General features: G+C 43.7%; 1 protein-coding gene across 1 annotated transcript; it reads left to right on the forward strand.

Annotated features, from left to right (window-relative positions):
- Window positions 1-13,716: 13,716 nt before the first annotated feature.
- LOC110494047 (protein BTG2) lies at window positions 13,717-16,358 on the forward strand. Its single transcript, XM_021568732.3, has 2 exons — window positions 13,717-14,309; window positions 14,908-16,358. Exons 1-2 carry the CDS (start codon window positions 14,162-14,164, stop codon window positions 15,258-15,260), a joined length of 501 nt encoding a protein of 166 aa, XP_021424407.1. The 5' UTR covers window positions 13,717-14,161; the 3' UTR covers window positions 15,261-16,358.
- Window positions 16,359-16,670: the final 312 nt, after the last annotated feature.

Genomic DNA, 16,670 nt, shown 5'->3' on the forward strand with positions numbered 1-16,670 from the left:
TGCTTTGCTATGTTTCAGTCAGTGCAGGGTCCTGAAGAGCAGGAGGGTGTGAAGGGTTTTGTCCCAGCCCAGCTCTAACACCTGACTTTAACGATCAACATACTGAATCATGGTGATAGGCTATGATTTGTAATCAGGATATAGGCTCGAACAAAAGCTTATACTCACTCCTGCAATTCACCCATTTAATTCATTATCCTGTAATAATGGGGGGTTATTGATATATAATGCATGCTCAACTCTCAAGTTGAAGTTCAACTTGTTGACTGATGCCATGGCGGCGGCTGCTAAGAAGAAGGAAGCAGCTGTGAACCAGAAGACTGCAGCCAAGGCAGCACTGGTCCAAACCTGAGTAGTTCTGGTTGGTACTGTATGTGCCTTTAGGTTCCTCTCCATGTGTAGGCTACTGTACTGGCCTGTGTGGTACAGTCTTTCAAATGTGTAGTAGTTTGTTGCATTGTATTGCTTAGTTGATTTGTGCCAACCTTGAATTCAATCTATGCCACAGATTGTTTTACTTCCTCCATTTTGCATTGGACCTTCATAGATGCAGACCCGAAGACATTCAAGCAGCATTTTGAGAGAAAGTATCCCAAGTCTCCGATGGTCCCGGTAACGGTTAACGTGCAGGTCTAATCGACCACACACTCAAATGGAGCTACAGCTGGGGTTAAGATTCTTCCATCATTTACACACAGTAGACATAGTGTAAACCACCATGTCAACCAAATGCTCTCCTCAATGCTTAAGTTGTGTTGTCTATGGCTCAGTTCGTGGAAACGCTGTGATCGCTCATCATCTTTAATGGCAAACCATCTCTCTAGCTACCCATTTATTCCACACTATGCCCTTTATGCCCTATTGTCCCTCAACTTCAGACACTTTGGAACTCTCTATCTTATTTGTATTTTTATTCCTTTATTTATTTCACCTTTATTTAACCAGGTAGGCAAGTTGAGAACAAGTTCTCATTTACAATTGCGACCTGACCAAGATAAAGCAAAGCAGTTCGATACATACAACAACACAGAGTTACACACGGAGTAAAACAAACATACAGTCAATAATACAGTATAAACAAGTCTATATACGATGTGAGCAAATGAGGTGAGATAGCTAAAGGCAAAAAAAAAGGCCATGGTGGCGAAGTAAATACAATATAGCAAGTAAAACACTGGAATGGTAGATTTGCAGTGGAAGAATGTGCAAAGTAGAAATAATGGGGTGCAAAGGAACAAAATAAATAAATAAATACAGTAGGGGAAGAGGTAGTTGTTTGGGCTAAATTATAGATGGGCTATGTACAGGTGCAGTAATCTGTGAGCTGCTCTGACAGCTGGTGCTTAAAGCTAGTGAGGGAGATAAGTGTTTCCAGTTTCAGAGATTTTTGTAGTTCGTTCCAGTCATTGGCAGCAGAGAAATGGAAGGAGAGGCGTTTGACCAGAGATATACCTGCTGGAGCGCGTGCCACAGGTGGGTGCTGCTATGGTGACCAGCGAGCTGAGATAAGGGGGGACTTTACCTAGCAGGGTCTTGTCCGAGAGAGATTTACACGGATATCAAAACGTCATGCCAGGGTAAACCTACGCAAAACACATCCCTTATTTGAAGTGTTTCTAAAATCCGAAATGTATATAATGAATTGTGAAAAAACGATTGGAACCATTTCCATGTTTGACCGCCAGGTTTTATGGGTATTGTGATGTGTCCACTGTGGGGCTCAAGTAGTATACATTTGAACTTCTTGCCTCTTCCTGCTGGAATTCATTTAGTTAGGTATAGGACTCCAAATGTTACTACAGAGAAATAGCATACAGATATGTTATGTTAGTTCATGTTATAGCATGCTATCTTTTAAAGTAATTATTCCCCTAAAATAAATTGTATTATAAATATTGACCAAAGCTGTCCCAAAGTGAAATAATGAAATTATAACCAAACAAGCCGACATTATAAACAAGCAAGCCCTGTTAAGGCTAAGAGGACTGGACGCTTGCTGAGTCCCTTCAGCATGACCTCCTAAATCTGTTTTCTGCTTTGCTTTGCCGCTGGTTAGGCTGAAACAACGCTGCCTGGTCTGGCCTCTCCTCTATCTGCACAGGGACGCCACACTGAGCAACCCCTAATGAGGTTGGTGTGTATCATCAGGGTCAGCACCCAGCCTCATCCCTCTCTTTTCGACTAGGAAGGTAGAGGGAGGATGAGGGGGGCCGGCGAGGATGAGAGAGGGCAAGGGACGGATGAAGAAGGATATGAAGGATAAGGGAGGATGAGGAGGAATGAGGAAGGAGGTCGAGGGAGGATGAGGAAGAGAGAGTCTGAGGGGAGGGAGAGGATGGTGAAGATGGACAAGGGCCTGGGTTCACCCTGAGGCTGAGGAAAGGAGTCACACAGAGACAAGGCGGAACAATATAAAACAAGCCACGACAAGCAAAGATGAGAGATGAGAGGCATTCACTTAAATATCACTTGCATAGCCATACCCATCTCTCGCTCTGTTTGCGTCTGAGGAATTTGAGAGGTTTTCTCTGAAGAGACAAATATCAGCAAATGACAAAGAAAACGTCCTCCATCATATATGGAATACACTGATTGTTTCTGTTTCTTTACTTTTCTACCCGTCTTGTCATGTATCCCTGTTGTAACTGCATAATGTGTGCATTAAACAGTTCAGTACTCAGCTCTGAACAGGTATAGCCTAGCGGTTAAGAGCATTGGGCCAGTAACTGAAAGATCGCTGGTTCAAATCCCTGTGCCGGCAAGGTGTAAAAAGTTGCCCTTCTGCCCTTCAGCAAGGCAGTTAACCCCCAACAACAACTGCTACTTGGGTGCTGATGATGTTAATTAAGGCAGCCCCCTGCACCTCTCTGATTTCGAGGGGTTTGGTTAAATGCGGAAGACACGTTTCAGTTGAAGGCATTCAGTTGCGCAACTGACTGTGTATCCCCTTTCATGTCTACCAACTCCCCCTTGTCGCTACGATATGCTATTCACATTACTGTACCCACAATCTCTTGGGCATTATCACTCTATTGTGCTGAACACAACCACCCTCAATGCACCCCTGGTTTCACTGTCTGTTTGATTAGGTGAGAGTTTAGCGGTGATATTATTATGCTAATAAGAATCCCCTTCACCTGCAACCATTACCCAATGACGTGAGAATCAGCCGTTGACGCAGTGAAACTTCCTCCAATCAACAGCCACCTATCATCTGAAGCATCGTCAATGGTCACTAACGATCATTCCAGTTTTCTGCCAGGCTACAATTAATCAAGTCAAATAGGCATTAGGAGTCAGCATGACAATTGATTAAATGTCTCTCCATGAAGAACTGGGTCTGTGTAGGCAGCATCTCAACAGTTTCGTCCATATTGCTTTCACATATCCAGTCTCATGTGCAGGGGACAACTATTCCGACTGAAATTGTGATTTTGGCAAAGTCTTGACCAGAGCAGAATACGTTTGTTTATCTACGCTTCACATTGACACAGAGAACCTGACTGCTCATCTCTCAACCTTAAGGTTTCATGGCCACATTCCCTGGTCTGGAAGAAGTCTTACCATTAGTAAGGAGCCATCAGGAAGGAGAGGAGAGCACTGTAAACACACCACCTCAGAAAAGGCTCATGTCATTTATTTATTCACTCCCTTTTCCCAGAACTCTCCGCTCACTAACGAGAGCAACACAGATCTGCACTTTCCAGGAGCTTGTCTCAAATATTCTTACTTGGCGCACACACACACACACACACACACACACACACACACACACACACACACACACACACACACACACACACACACACACACACACACACACACACACACACATACATATGCACACACACACACACACACACACACACACACACACACACACACACACACACACACACACACACACACACACACACACACACACACACACACACACACACACACACACACACACACACACACACACACACACACACTGGTTTGTTTGAAAAGCTCTCTTGCATTTGCAATATTTTCCTCAACACTGTCAATTGGTGTTACATATACATTGTCCTCCACTTCACCCGCAGATACAGAGAGTCCAGTCTGGGGTTTAAATCACTGTACTGGTGGCACAATACCTGGAAACACGCTGCCACCTTCTCCTGTTCCTCCCTTTAGTTTTTTTTATCCCTTTGGTACCATTTTCACAAGGATCTGGTCAAATTTCACAAAACTCAAAACAGATCATCAAAAAGGCTGAAAAAAAGGTGTGTTTGATAAACCATACATAATAAAAACTCATCATTGCTAATTGATTTCACATAGTGGTAACTACAATTGGTCACCATATATTTTATATGTCACATACACATGGTTAGCAGATGTTAATGCGAGTGTAGCGAAATGCTTGTGCTTCTAGTTCCGACAATGCAGTAATAACCAACAAGTAATCTAACTAACAATTCCAAAACTACTGTCTTATACACACAAGTGTAAGGGGATAAAGAATATGTACATAAAGATATATGAATGAGTGATGGTACAGAGCGGCATAGGCAAGATACAGTAGATGGTATCGAGTACAGTATATACATATGAGATGAGTATGTAAACAAAGTGGCATAGTTAAAGTGGCTAGTGATACATGTATTACATAAAGATGCAGTAGATGATATAGAGTACAGTATATACGTATACATATGAGATGAATAATGTAGGGTATGTAAACATTATATTAGGTAGCATTGTTTAAAGTGGCTAGTGATATATTTTACATCATTTCCCATCAATTCCCATTATTAAAGTGGCTGGAGTTGAGTCAGTGTGTTGGCAGCAGCCACTCAATGTTAGTGGTGGCTGTTTAACAGTCTGATGGCCTTGAGATAGAAGCTGTTTTTCAGTCTCTCGGTCCCAGCTTTGATGCACCTGTACTGACCTCGCTTTCTGGATGATAGCGGGGTGAACAGGCAGTGGCTCGGGTGATTGTTGTCCTTGATGATCTTTATGGCCTTCCTGTAACATCGGGTGGTGTAGGTGTCCTGGAGGGCAGGTAGTTTGCCCCCGGTGATGCGTTGTGCAGACCTCACTACCCTCTGGAGAGCCTTACGGTTGTGGGCGGAGCAGTTGCCGTACCAGGCGGTGATACAGCCCGCCAGGATGCTCTCGATTGTGCATCTGTAGAAGTTTGTGAGTGCTTTTGGTGACAAGCCAAATTTCTTCAGCCTCCTGAGGTTGAAGAGGCGCTGCTGCGCCTCCTTCACGATGCTGTCTTGTGTGGGTGGACCAATTCAGTTTGTCTGTGATGTGTATGCCGAGGAACTTAAAACTTGCTACCCTCTCCACTACTGTTCCATCGATGTGGATAGGGGGGTGTTCCTTCTGCTGTTTCCTGAAGTCCACAATCATCTCCTTAGTTTTGTTGCCGTTGAGTGTGAGGTTATTTTCCTGACACCACACTCCGAGGGCCCTCACCTCCTCCCTGTAGGCCGTCTCGTCGTTGTTGGTAATCAAGCCTACCACTGTTGTGTCGTCCGCAAACTTGATGATTGAGTTGCAGGCGTGCATGGCCACGCAGTCGTGGGTGAACAGGGAGTACAGGAGAGGGCTCAGAACGCACCCTTGTGGGGCCCCAGTGTTGAGGATCAGCGGGGTGGAGGTGTTGTTGCCTACCCTCACCACCTGGGGGCGGCCCGTCAGGAAGTCCAGTACCCAGTTGCACAGGGCGGGGTCGAGACCCAGGGTCTTGAGCTTGATGACGAGCTTGGAGGGTACTATGGCGGTAAATGCTGAGCTGTAGTCGATGAACAGCATTCTCACATAGGTATTCCTCTTGTCCAGATGGGTTAGGGCAGTGTGCAGTGTGGATGAGATTGCATCGTCTGTGGACCTATTTGGGCGGTAAGCAAATTGGAGTGGGTCTAGGGTGTCAGGTAGGGTGGAGGTGACATGGTCCTTGACTAGTCTCTCAAAGCACTTCATGATGACGGAAGTGAGTGCTACGGGGCGGTAGTCGTTTAGCTCAGTTACCTTAGCTTTCTTGGGAACAGGAACAATGGTGGCCCTCTTGAAGCATGTGGGAACAGCAGACTGGGATAGGGATTGATTGAATATGTCCGTAAACACACCAGCCAAAGAGGTCAAAGAGGTGGGCATATGGGCCCCGTCAAAGAGGTGGACATCAGACTGAGGGAGGCAGATGGCAGGGAACTGTTGTGTTTTATGATGTCCGGGCCATCGTAGATGACCATGCCTTACCATGGCAGCGGCTGCCAGATTAGTTCACCCAAATCTGAAAAGATCAACTGTCAATTCGATCATGAGAACATTTCGTCAAGAAAAACCGGTAAGTCTGAAAGATATGCACTATGCTTTACCATTAAATTTACATTAAATTACATTTATAATACATGTAAATTCACAAAATGTTACAGTATTCTTACCGTATGATCTATTGACAGTATACTATGTTCCACCCTCAGAATTGACAGAAGACCCCATGGTGGTGACCGTGGCCGTGGGCTGACCGTGGCCGTGTACTTGTGAACCATCGCAAGTACATCATTGTTGATGAAGTGGGCTTCAACCTGGACAAAACTGGACACCGTGAGCAGAACATCATCGACCCACACTCTCCTTTCCTCAACCCTATTGAGGAATGTTTTTCAGCATGAAGCGGAGTACGATCGCCATTCCAATGAGCGTGCCACCCTCCTTCTGGCCATGTATGAGGCATGCGACGACTTCAATGCAGACCAATGTCAAGCTTGGATTCGCTTTGCCAAAAAGTTTTTTTCCCCGCGGTGCATATACAATGAGGCCAAATGCACAAGACAGGCTTGATGCAAATTAATGCGTGCTAAACGTTGTTTTATTGTCATTCATTTCATTGGTTACATCTGATTACAGACAGTACACCTATGTTGCAATTATATCTGAAAATGTCATGTTTTTTTGTTTTTGCATGAATGATTGTAGAGGATGTCTTCATTGATCAGACCTTTGACTACACATTGGATAGATATTACGGAAATTATAGGTTTTCTGTCAATTTTATTGGGTAATGTAAGTCTATTGCCTAATGTGAAAACTGTGTAATCGACAGTAATTTACAGGACTGGAGCATATTACTTTCAGCACTTCTAAGGGCGATTTGAAACACGTATCTTGCATTGTTTGCTATTGGATTAACTGGTAGTTAAAACGACTAAATTGAAACGATATCGTTATGTTGTGTTTTGGTGATTAAACCAATGTTCTCATTACATTTCACATTAAACTTAGATTTTGAATCAATGGTTGTGTGGTGAGAGTTGTTTACAATCCAAATGAATGCACAAGGACAGGTTTTGAATGAAAGACTGGCTGCATTACAAGTGTGACAAGTTTGGCGTTTTGTACTAACAGTTGTGAAAATTTATCACATGCGAAAATGGTAGCAAAGCAAAAAAATGTAATAATAATAATAATTTCAAATCAGACTGCATCCTACTGTACAGTACAGTACACAATTGCTCACTTCTTGGCGACACTCAACTTGATACTCAACTACATTAAACACATGCATATGAGCTTTTTTTTGTAGTGGTCATGGTAATAAAATACAATGCAACACACAATTGGAGCTAAGGAATTAGTACTCTTTGGTTGGAGAAAGCAAAACATGATTTAAACCAGGGATGGGCAACTTTGATGGGGGCTGGGCCACAAAAAATCAGAACTCACCATGGAGGTCCGCAGTGGCTCACGGGTCTGTGTACGCACATCGATACCTACACATGCAGTCTGAGCCAGCTCTAGCCTTTTGTGGGCCTTAAGGCGAAATTCTACGTTTTAGAGCAAATATCCTTCAATGGGGTATAGAGAAAAATTTGACGTTTTAAGGCAAGTTTGCTGCAAGTCTACACATTCTGCTCAATATGCAGATTTTTTTTTTTTTTAAATATGCAATTCTACTTGTTTTGCCATGGGGTGAAGAGAAAATGTAGCAGTTTTACATCAAATTTCCTGCAATTCTACAAATATTGCCATAGGGTGGAGAGAAATGTTTGCAGTTTTTAATATGATATCTGAGTGACTAACAAAATCAATGGGGACCCCCTGTCGGTAATCCACCTGGCTACCCCTACCCTGGTCAACTGCCCGGCACCCTCCACAGCAACCCGCCCAAGCCCCCACCATTTCTCCTTCACCCATATCCAGATAGCTGATGTTCTGAAAGAGCTGCAAAATCTGGACCCCTACAAATCAGCCGGGCTAGACAATCTGGACCCTCTCTTTCTTAAATTATCTGCCAAAATTGTTGCAACCCCTATTACTAGCCTGTTCAACCTCTCTTTTGTATCATCTGAGATTCCCAAAGATTGGACAGCTGCCGCGGTCATCCCCCTCTTCAAAGGGGGAGACACTCTAGACCCAAACTGCTACAGACCTATCCTACCCTGCATCTCTAAGGTCTTCGAAAGCCAAGTTAACAAACAGATTTCTGGCCATTTTGAATCACATCGTACCTTCTCCGCTATGCAATCTGGTTTCCGAGCTGGTCATGGGTGCAACACACAGCCACGCTCAAGGTCCTTAAAGATATCATAACCGCCATCGATAAGAGACATTATTGTGCAGCTGTATTCATTGACCTGGCCAAGGATTTCGACTCTGTCAATCACCACATTCTTATTGGCAGACTCAACAGCCTTGGTTTCTCAAATGATTGCCTCGCCTGGTTCACCAACTACTTCTCTGATAGAGCTCAGTGTGTCAAATCGGAGGGCCTGTTGTCCGGATCTCTGGCAGTCTCTATGGGGGTGCCACAGGGTTCAATTCTTAGGCCGACTCTCTTATCTGTATGCATCAATGATGTCGCTCTTGCTGCTGGTGATTCTCTAATCCACCTCTACGCAGACGACACCATTCTGTATACTTCTGGCCCTTCTTTGGACACTGTGTTAACTAACCTCCAGACGTGATTCAATGCCATACAACTCTCCTTCCGTGGCCTCCAACTGCTCTTAAACGCAAATAAAACTAAACGCATGCAATTCAACCGATCATTGCCCGCACATGCCCGCCCATCCAGCATCACTACTCTGGACGGCTCTGACTTAGAATACGTGGATAACTACAAATACCTAGGTGTCTGGCTAGACTGTAAACTCCTTCCAGACTCACATCAAGCATCTCCAATCAAAAAATAAATCTAGAATTGGCTTCCTATTTCGCAACAAAGCTTCCTTCACTCATGCTGCCAAACATACCCTCATAAAACTGACAATCCTACCGATCCTTGACTTTGGCGATGTCATCTATAAAATAGCCTCCAACACTCTACTCAGCAAACTGAATGTAGTCTATCACAGTGCCATCCGTTTTGTCACCAAAGCCCCATATACTACCCACCACTGCGACCTGTACACTCTCGTTGGCTGGCCCTCGCTTCATACTCGTCGCTAAACCCACTGGCGACAGGTTATCTACAAGTCTCTGCTAGGTAAAGCCCCACCCTATCTCAGATCGCTGGTCACCATAGCAGCACTCACTCGTAGCACACGCTCCAGCAGGTATATCTCACTGGTCACCCCCAAAGCCAATTCCCCCTTTGGTCGCCTTTCCTTCCAGTTCTCTGCTGCCACTGACTGGAACGAACTGCAAAAATCGCTGAAGCTGGAGATTCCCATCTCCCTCACTAGCTTTAAGAACCATCTGTCAGAGCAGCTCACAGATCACTGCACCTGTTCATAGCCCATCTATCTACCTCATTCCCATACTGTATTTATTTATTTTGCTCCTTTTGCACCACACTATCTCTACTTTCACATCCATCTTTTGCACATCTACCATTCCAGTGTTTAATTGCCATATTGTAATTACTTCGCCACCATGGCCTATTCATTGCCTTAACTCCCTTATTTGACCGTATTTGCGATCACTGTATATAGACTTTGTTTTCCTTTTTTTCTACTGTATTATTGACTGTATGTTTTGTTCATTCCATGTGTAACTCTGTGTTGTTGTATGTGTCGAACTGCTATGCTTTATCTTGGCCAGGTCGCAGTTGCAAATGAGAACTTGTTCTCAACTAGCTTACCTGGTTAAATAAAGGTTAAATAAAAAAATAATCATTCAACCATGATTACTACAAGTTAGATAGCTGGCTGCATTGAACCTGTAGAGCAAGTTTTCTGCAATTCTACACATTTTGCCATGGGGCAGAGAGAAAACTTTGCAATTTTAAAACACATTTCCTGCAATTCTACCCATTTTGCCATGGGGTGGATAGGAATGTTTACTGTTTCAAAGCTAATTTCCTGCAATTCTACACATTTAGCCGAAATGGCTAATTGAGTGACTGTCAGCGACTGACATCACAAGAGAAATACTGCTGATGCACAACCACATTTCGAAATTGCACCTTGTATATTCACTTATTCTGGCTCTCAATAAACAGTAAGTACATTGATCCGCGGCTCTACAAAAGGGGGACCGCCAGTTGCCCATCCCTGATCTAAACCCACAGGATCAGAAATGTAAATATTAAGCCTGTGGGGTTGAACTCTTCAATTTGCAATGGACCAGAAACCAGCCATGCCCTTATCCTGTGAGAAGACCAATAGAATTTTGATTGAAAAGCTGAGCTTCTCTCACATGGCTGAGCTTCTCTCTCATGGCTGAGCTTCTCTCTCATGGCTGAGTGCAACACATATTTTTTAGAGAAATACACACATAGAGGTGGGAGGGAGGGAGATAGTGTGTGTGTGTGAGAGAGAGAAGTAGAGAGAGAGGCAGAAAAAGATTGAAGAGAGGGAGAAAGAAACAGAAGCTGAGAGGGAAGAAGAGCGGGAGAGAGGAATAGAGAAAAAGAGGCAGAGAACGAGAAAGAGAGATATGTCGTGGGTGGCAAACACGACGGGGCTTGAGGGAGATGTCAACTCTCATCAGATGAGCTAGGAGAAGTGCTAAGGGGTGTGTGAGTATGCTTTCATGTGTGGGTGTGTATGTGAATGCTTACGTCCATGCATTTGTGCATGTGTGTATGTGAGTGCTTATATGTGCGTGGCTCTGTGAATGTATGTGTGAGTACGTGTATATGTGTGTGCGTGTGCCTGTGTGTGTGTGTGTATGTGTGTGTGTGTGTCCATGTGCATGTGTGTATATATGTGTGGGTAGAGCCCGTGACCATGCCATAATGTGTGAGAGCAGACATCACCTGAGGCTCCAGAGTACGGAGTCAGCCTCCACCTGTAGGTGGCTCCATGCTGCCGACACAGCGCGGGTATCAAAGGTCACTCAATCAGAACAGGAAGTGGCCCTGAGGCAGCAGGAACTCATGCATAGTACACAACACCTGGGTAGCATGAGTTCCTGAATTATAGGCAATACAAGCACAAACACATCTGATTCAACTAATCAGACAGGGATGATCCTAAATCTGTGGCTACAGGCTACTTCTACCTGCAGCTGTGTTCCACTTCCAATAGACCAACATGCAAAGCAAGAGAAAAGTCCCATTAGCATGACTGGTTCCATTAGTTCATTTTGCATCAAACAGGACACATTTTTGTCTCTCTCTGTAGAGTTCAGATCTGAGTATGGGTGGGGAGAGTGGGGTCCTGAGGGCCAGATGGCTTGCTAGGAGTCAGTCCACTATGATGACTCTGACTCTATCCATCTGTCCATCACACTCCAACACAGCCTCTCTCTCCTCAGGCATCTATCACTACATGCCTACATGTACTGTACAATATGAACAGTATTTCTTCCTTTTCCTTTCCATTTTCATTTGTAAAGTGTGTGGAGATCCTTTCAATACTTTTTGAATAGGTTAGGATTTGATTTCGAATGCCATTGATGATTGGAATGCCCTGTTTTCACAAGCCATCCAGCCAACGTCCGAGTCTGTCACCGGAGAGCAGATCCTCAGCTCCAGGAACATTCCCAAGCAGCACATTTATTAGAGACATGATTGATACAGTAATAAGTTGGTTAGGACGTGTGTGACTAGTTTGAGGCAGGAGAGACTTTTCACAGCTTTCATACACTTGACAAGTGATACAGTACCTTTCATGCATAAAGTAATCAAATGGGATTTCTGAGCAAAACTGCTTAAACTTAAGAGATACAGACTGGAGTCATACAAGGTATTTGGCGTGGACTTATTATAACATGCTGGAGTTATCATATACCGCTCTGAATAAAAGAAATAGAAGGATATTCAGATTTCCTATTTCACACAAAAAAAAGGCAATCATACATGCAGCCGTTTGCATTCACACACCTAGCTACAAACACACACAAAATGAGAGGAATAAACTACACATACGGAGTGCAAAGTTGCAAGAAAATCAACAGCAGATCACATCAAAAAGGGGGGAAAAAGATAGAAAACTCCCGCTTTTGGCTGAAAATCATTCTGGTGTTGTCATGGTGAGGGGGTTCTGTGCTTGAAGCCTTCCATTACTGCGACAGTGACATCATCCCATCCAAATATAGCATAACATTTAGGAAGGGTGTCATAATACCCTCAGGAAACATCATGGGCTTATGCTGAAACACTAACTGACGATCCCTTCTAGATGGACCATAGAGAGGGACTGGAGTCTAGCCAGGCCAGGGGTCACTCTGTTACAGTATCTATGGTCATTGTCTGGCCGAGACAGGCAACAACATCAGAGGTGTCATAACCATTGAAACTGAGCAACCAATTACCTCCCTCGCTTTCATACAAGTTTTAAGACAAATTGCCCCTTCCCTTGCTGTGTGAGCATAAATGCTAAAGTTCATTTGCTATTCAGACAAGCAGGTCAAGCATGTGGTTGTGGCATTTAAGCAACAGGCTGTCGGCCACAAGAGAAAATAAATCTCAGTGGCTCTGGAGAACTAGATATGGATCTTGTCCCCCATTACTACCCCACCCCACCAAAAGAAATCTAACCTGAACACCGTGATACTAATAGCCAGGTCAAAAGGCCTAGGAGGACAAAGAGCAAACCAGATGGCAAATACCAGAAAGTGTTTGATCTGAGGCCTACTGCTCCTGTTGAGAATGGATTTCTCATATAGCCAACATGTTCACATTGTGATGTGTTTTCTAAAATATAAACTAATATGTTTTTTCAGACTGACGACTCTCTACGCTGGGTCTACACTGACTACAGTTCACTGACGGGTAAAACTGCACAATTCTATTTGAATTCCCAACCACCAGATGTCACTGAAGTAGCACCAGCGGAACGGAATCACAATGCCACACACTTGAACGCTGTGATTTAACAGTTTGTCCCCCGCAGTCGAGAAAGTATTTAACCACATAAAACTGTATTGGCATTGATTCAATTAAATATGTTGTGTTTAATACTTGGATGCATACTTGGGATTAATGTTTTTGTCAATAGCAGTGTGTTCATTTCACTTGGCTGAAGGGGATCGAATAACTTCTCTCGCAGCTTTTCTTCCTGGTGTAGCGTGTTTACTGTATCTGCAAAGTTTAAACAATAACTATTTTGTCATCAAACCTATTTTGAGTTGATGTCAATTGTTGTTAAAGACGGTAGTTAGTGTAGTGGAAAAACCATAAACGAGAAAAACATAAATGTTCTCGTTTGAAACTTACGGTAAGGGGTGTTTTTATCGTACTGTCGTCACAAATACTTTTAGAGCAGGGTTTGACGTCAGTTTCTATATTTGGTGTTGGACGGAACCCTATTTGCATGTTAATCCCACCACGCTCTCGGATTGTTTTCCACGATGTGAACCAATCACATCGCACAGTGTGTGCGCTTTCTCTGTGAATCCCATTGGTTAAAATGCCAATCACTCAAAAATGGTACTTGAGTAACGTCATCCATTCTCTGTCCCTTGATAAAAAGAGGCCACAAGACGTAATGTAAGCACAAAGAGAACTTGGAAGTGCTGTTTGAGAGGCCACAGCATCAAGCGAAACATTTTTTTTGGATAAAGAATGCTGATTGTTACGTTGGCCAGAGCCAACTTGGTGCGTTGATATTACTGCTTCTGACTTGAAGATTCCATTTACTGAAGGATTCGCCCTGGACTGGAGTGAGGCCCACATATCTTTTTCAGTTAGCTAGCCAACGTTAGTTTACGGTACCTCTGCTTCACACTGCATTCCTGACGAAAAAAAACGTATTATTTTCTACGAGCTGAAGTAACTATTTTTGCGGGCAAAATGAACCAAGCATACTCTTCTAGAAGTGAAATAGGCCCCGAAGTAACGGCCGCAGCAACCTTTGTTTCCAGGCTATTGAGAACAAGAGGCTTCCTGAGCGAACACCAACTCCATGATTTCAGAGATTGTCTTCAACAGTCATTATCAGGTAATTTGGTTAGCCATTTCCTACAGAAATAGATTTGCTCGGTACTAAAGTTCATGTCGAAATGGCTTCCTAAACAAACTGGTTGCTTGTTTACTAGCGTCAACCTAGCTAACGTTAGCTAGCCTTTGTCTGTTCAACTGACTGTTAGCTAGCGAACATTCACTTTCTGTCTTGTTTTATCGATTTAATACTTAATTTCAGCCAAATGGTCTACCTATATTAGATAATGTTGAAATACAAGGCCAACCTGTTGCTTACGTGTCTTTTTCACGATGTTTAGTCGAATGGCTTTGCTGTTTTTGCAAGGCAGCAAGTTCTCGTTAGCCTAGGTAAGCTTGTCTCGAGACTATACTAATAAATTAGGCCCAATCGGATCGACCAACTGTCTATTCTCGAGCATAGCTATATTTGGGGCGGCGAGCGATGTCGGCAAAAGTTGATAGGTAGTAGTATCACATATCAGTAATTCAAACTCATTCAAAAGAGGTTGTCTTGTCTATTGCTAGCATCAGCTGTCACGTTTTATTGTCTGGGGCTTTGTTTTCAAAGCAGCACGTTGACTTCTAATTTCATGTCTGTCTGAACATTTTCTCTTCAGAGCACTACCAGAACCACTGGTTCCCTGACAGACCACAGAAGGGCTCTGGCTACCGCTGCATCAGAATGAATCATGAAATGGACCCAATCATTGGCAGGGCTGCTGGTCGGATCGGACTTACTAGCGATCAGCTCTTTGCCCTCCTTCCCCGGGAGCTGACACTCTGGGTGGACCCTTTTGAGGTCTCTTACCGCATCGGGGAGGATGGCTCCATCTGTGTCCTCTATGAGGCAGAGTCCCTAGCGCCCGCAGCAGCCCCTAGCCCTGACCCCACACACAACTGCAAGAATCAGTTTCTGATCGGTGGCCGCACTAGCCCTCCGAAGAACTACCTGATGACTGTCTCGAGCTAGTGTGGTTCAGGCACTACTGCGACGCCAAACAGCATCGGTGTGAAGGCCATCGACCACCCACAGTGATCCTTTTTGTATTTTCATTTCATAGTGTTTCCCCCTATTAAATGAACTTGATTGCTTATTTAATTGAATTTGCGTATTCTAAAAGCACCTGGTATTTGTTAGAGCGTTGGGTAGCACTTTTGAATGTTTGACTACCGGCCCATAGGCTCTAATTGCACTGCTGAGACTCAGTATGTAGTGTGCATATGTCCTGTGGTATTAGCACACTACATGCAAGCATGGGCTTTGTTAAGTGTAAACACAACATCTGGGATTCTGATGCTAGTTTCTCATGGTGTAATAATACTTCACGCCACTTCCCACACATGTAAACTAAAACAATCGTATAACTGGAGTCAAGTATTTGTTCAGAAACCTATACATTTACAAAAATGTGGTTTTATAATTCAGTTCACTGCTGGTTTGTAATCTTACGGGACCACGTCACCTATCTGTGCCCTGAAATCAAAGACCCAAGACAAAATGTCTGACTTCCCAGTTGCAAAAAAAGCTGCCTCTAAAAAGGTGAGGTCTGCTGCCCAAACACCTTTGAGGAATACTGCCTAACTTTCATAGATCCTTTTTTCACAATAGTCAGTGTTCAGAAAATTGGAGTATGTCAATCTCTAATTTCACACCTCTTGCATCCCAGTAGACATAACATTAATCATTTAAAATGGCTTCTGCTGTCAACATGTTCAAAAAGAGGTTAGGATTTAAATATTTCACTATTGTGAATTTTGTTGTTGGGAAGTCTTCTGTTATCCCCCCCCCCCAGGTAGAATAAGCTGTGAGGTGGTTGTTGGCGTCATTTTAACGTCTAGCACTGCCAGGTAGTGTGGTGCTCTCAGCCCTCTGTAGCATCCTCTTCTTCCTACCGAGCTGTTGAGCAGCTCACCATTGCTTACTGTTCTAGACAGGGGAAGGATATAGTTTGTAAGCTATTTGAAGCACAGTAAGCATTTAAAGTAACTATTTTAAATGACTTTTGTGCATCTATAAATATTTGTACAGTTTGTCACAATTTTATTACAATAAACCTTTATGAATTCACATTGTCTCTTGTGGTGAGTTTCAATTTACATTTGAGTGTCCCTAATCAACACAGCTTTGCACCTGTAGCACATTGTAAGTGATCTATTCCTTTTGTGACCCAAGGGAACCTGTCAACATTATGCTTTCAATTTAACCAGTTACGAACAAAGTCTTTACAATGATGGAGAAACCCGAGTAACGCTGGGCCAATTGTGCGCCGCAATATGGGGCTCCCAACCACGGCTGGCTGTGATACAGCCTGGATTTGAACCAGAGACAGACCTTTTGCACTGAGATGCTGAGTCACTCAGGATGCCTCTGCTCTAAGTC

Source organism: Oncorhynchus mykiss, chromosome 17, assembly GCF_057628025.1.
Source record: "Oncorhynchus mykiss isolate SJ-2025 chromosome 17, ASM5762802v1, whole genome shotgun sequence".
Taxonomy (NCBI): Eukaryota; Metazoa; Chordata; class Actinopteri; order Salmoniformes; family Salmonidae; genus Oncorhynchus; species Oncorhynchus mykiss.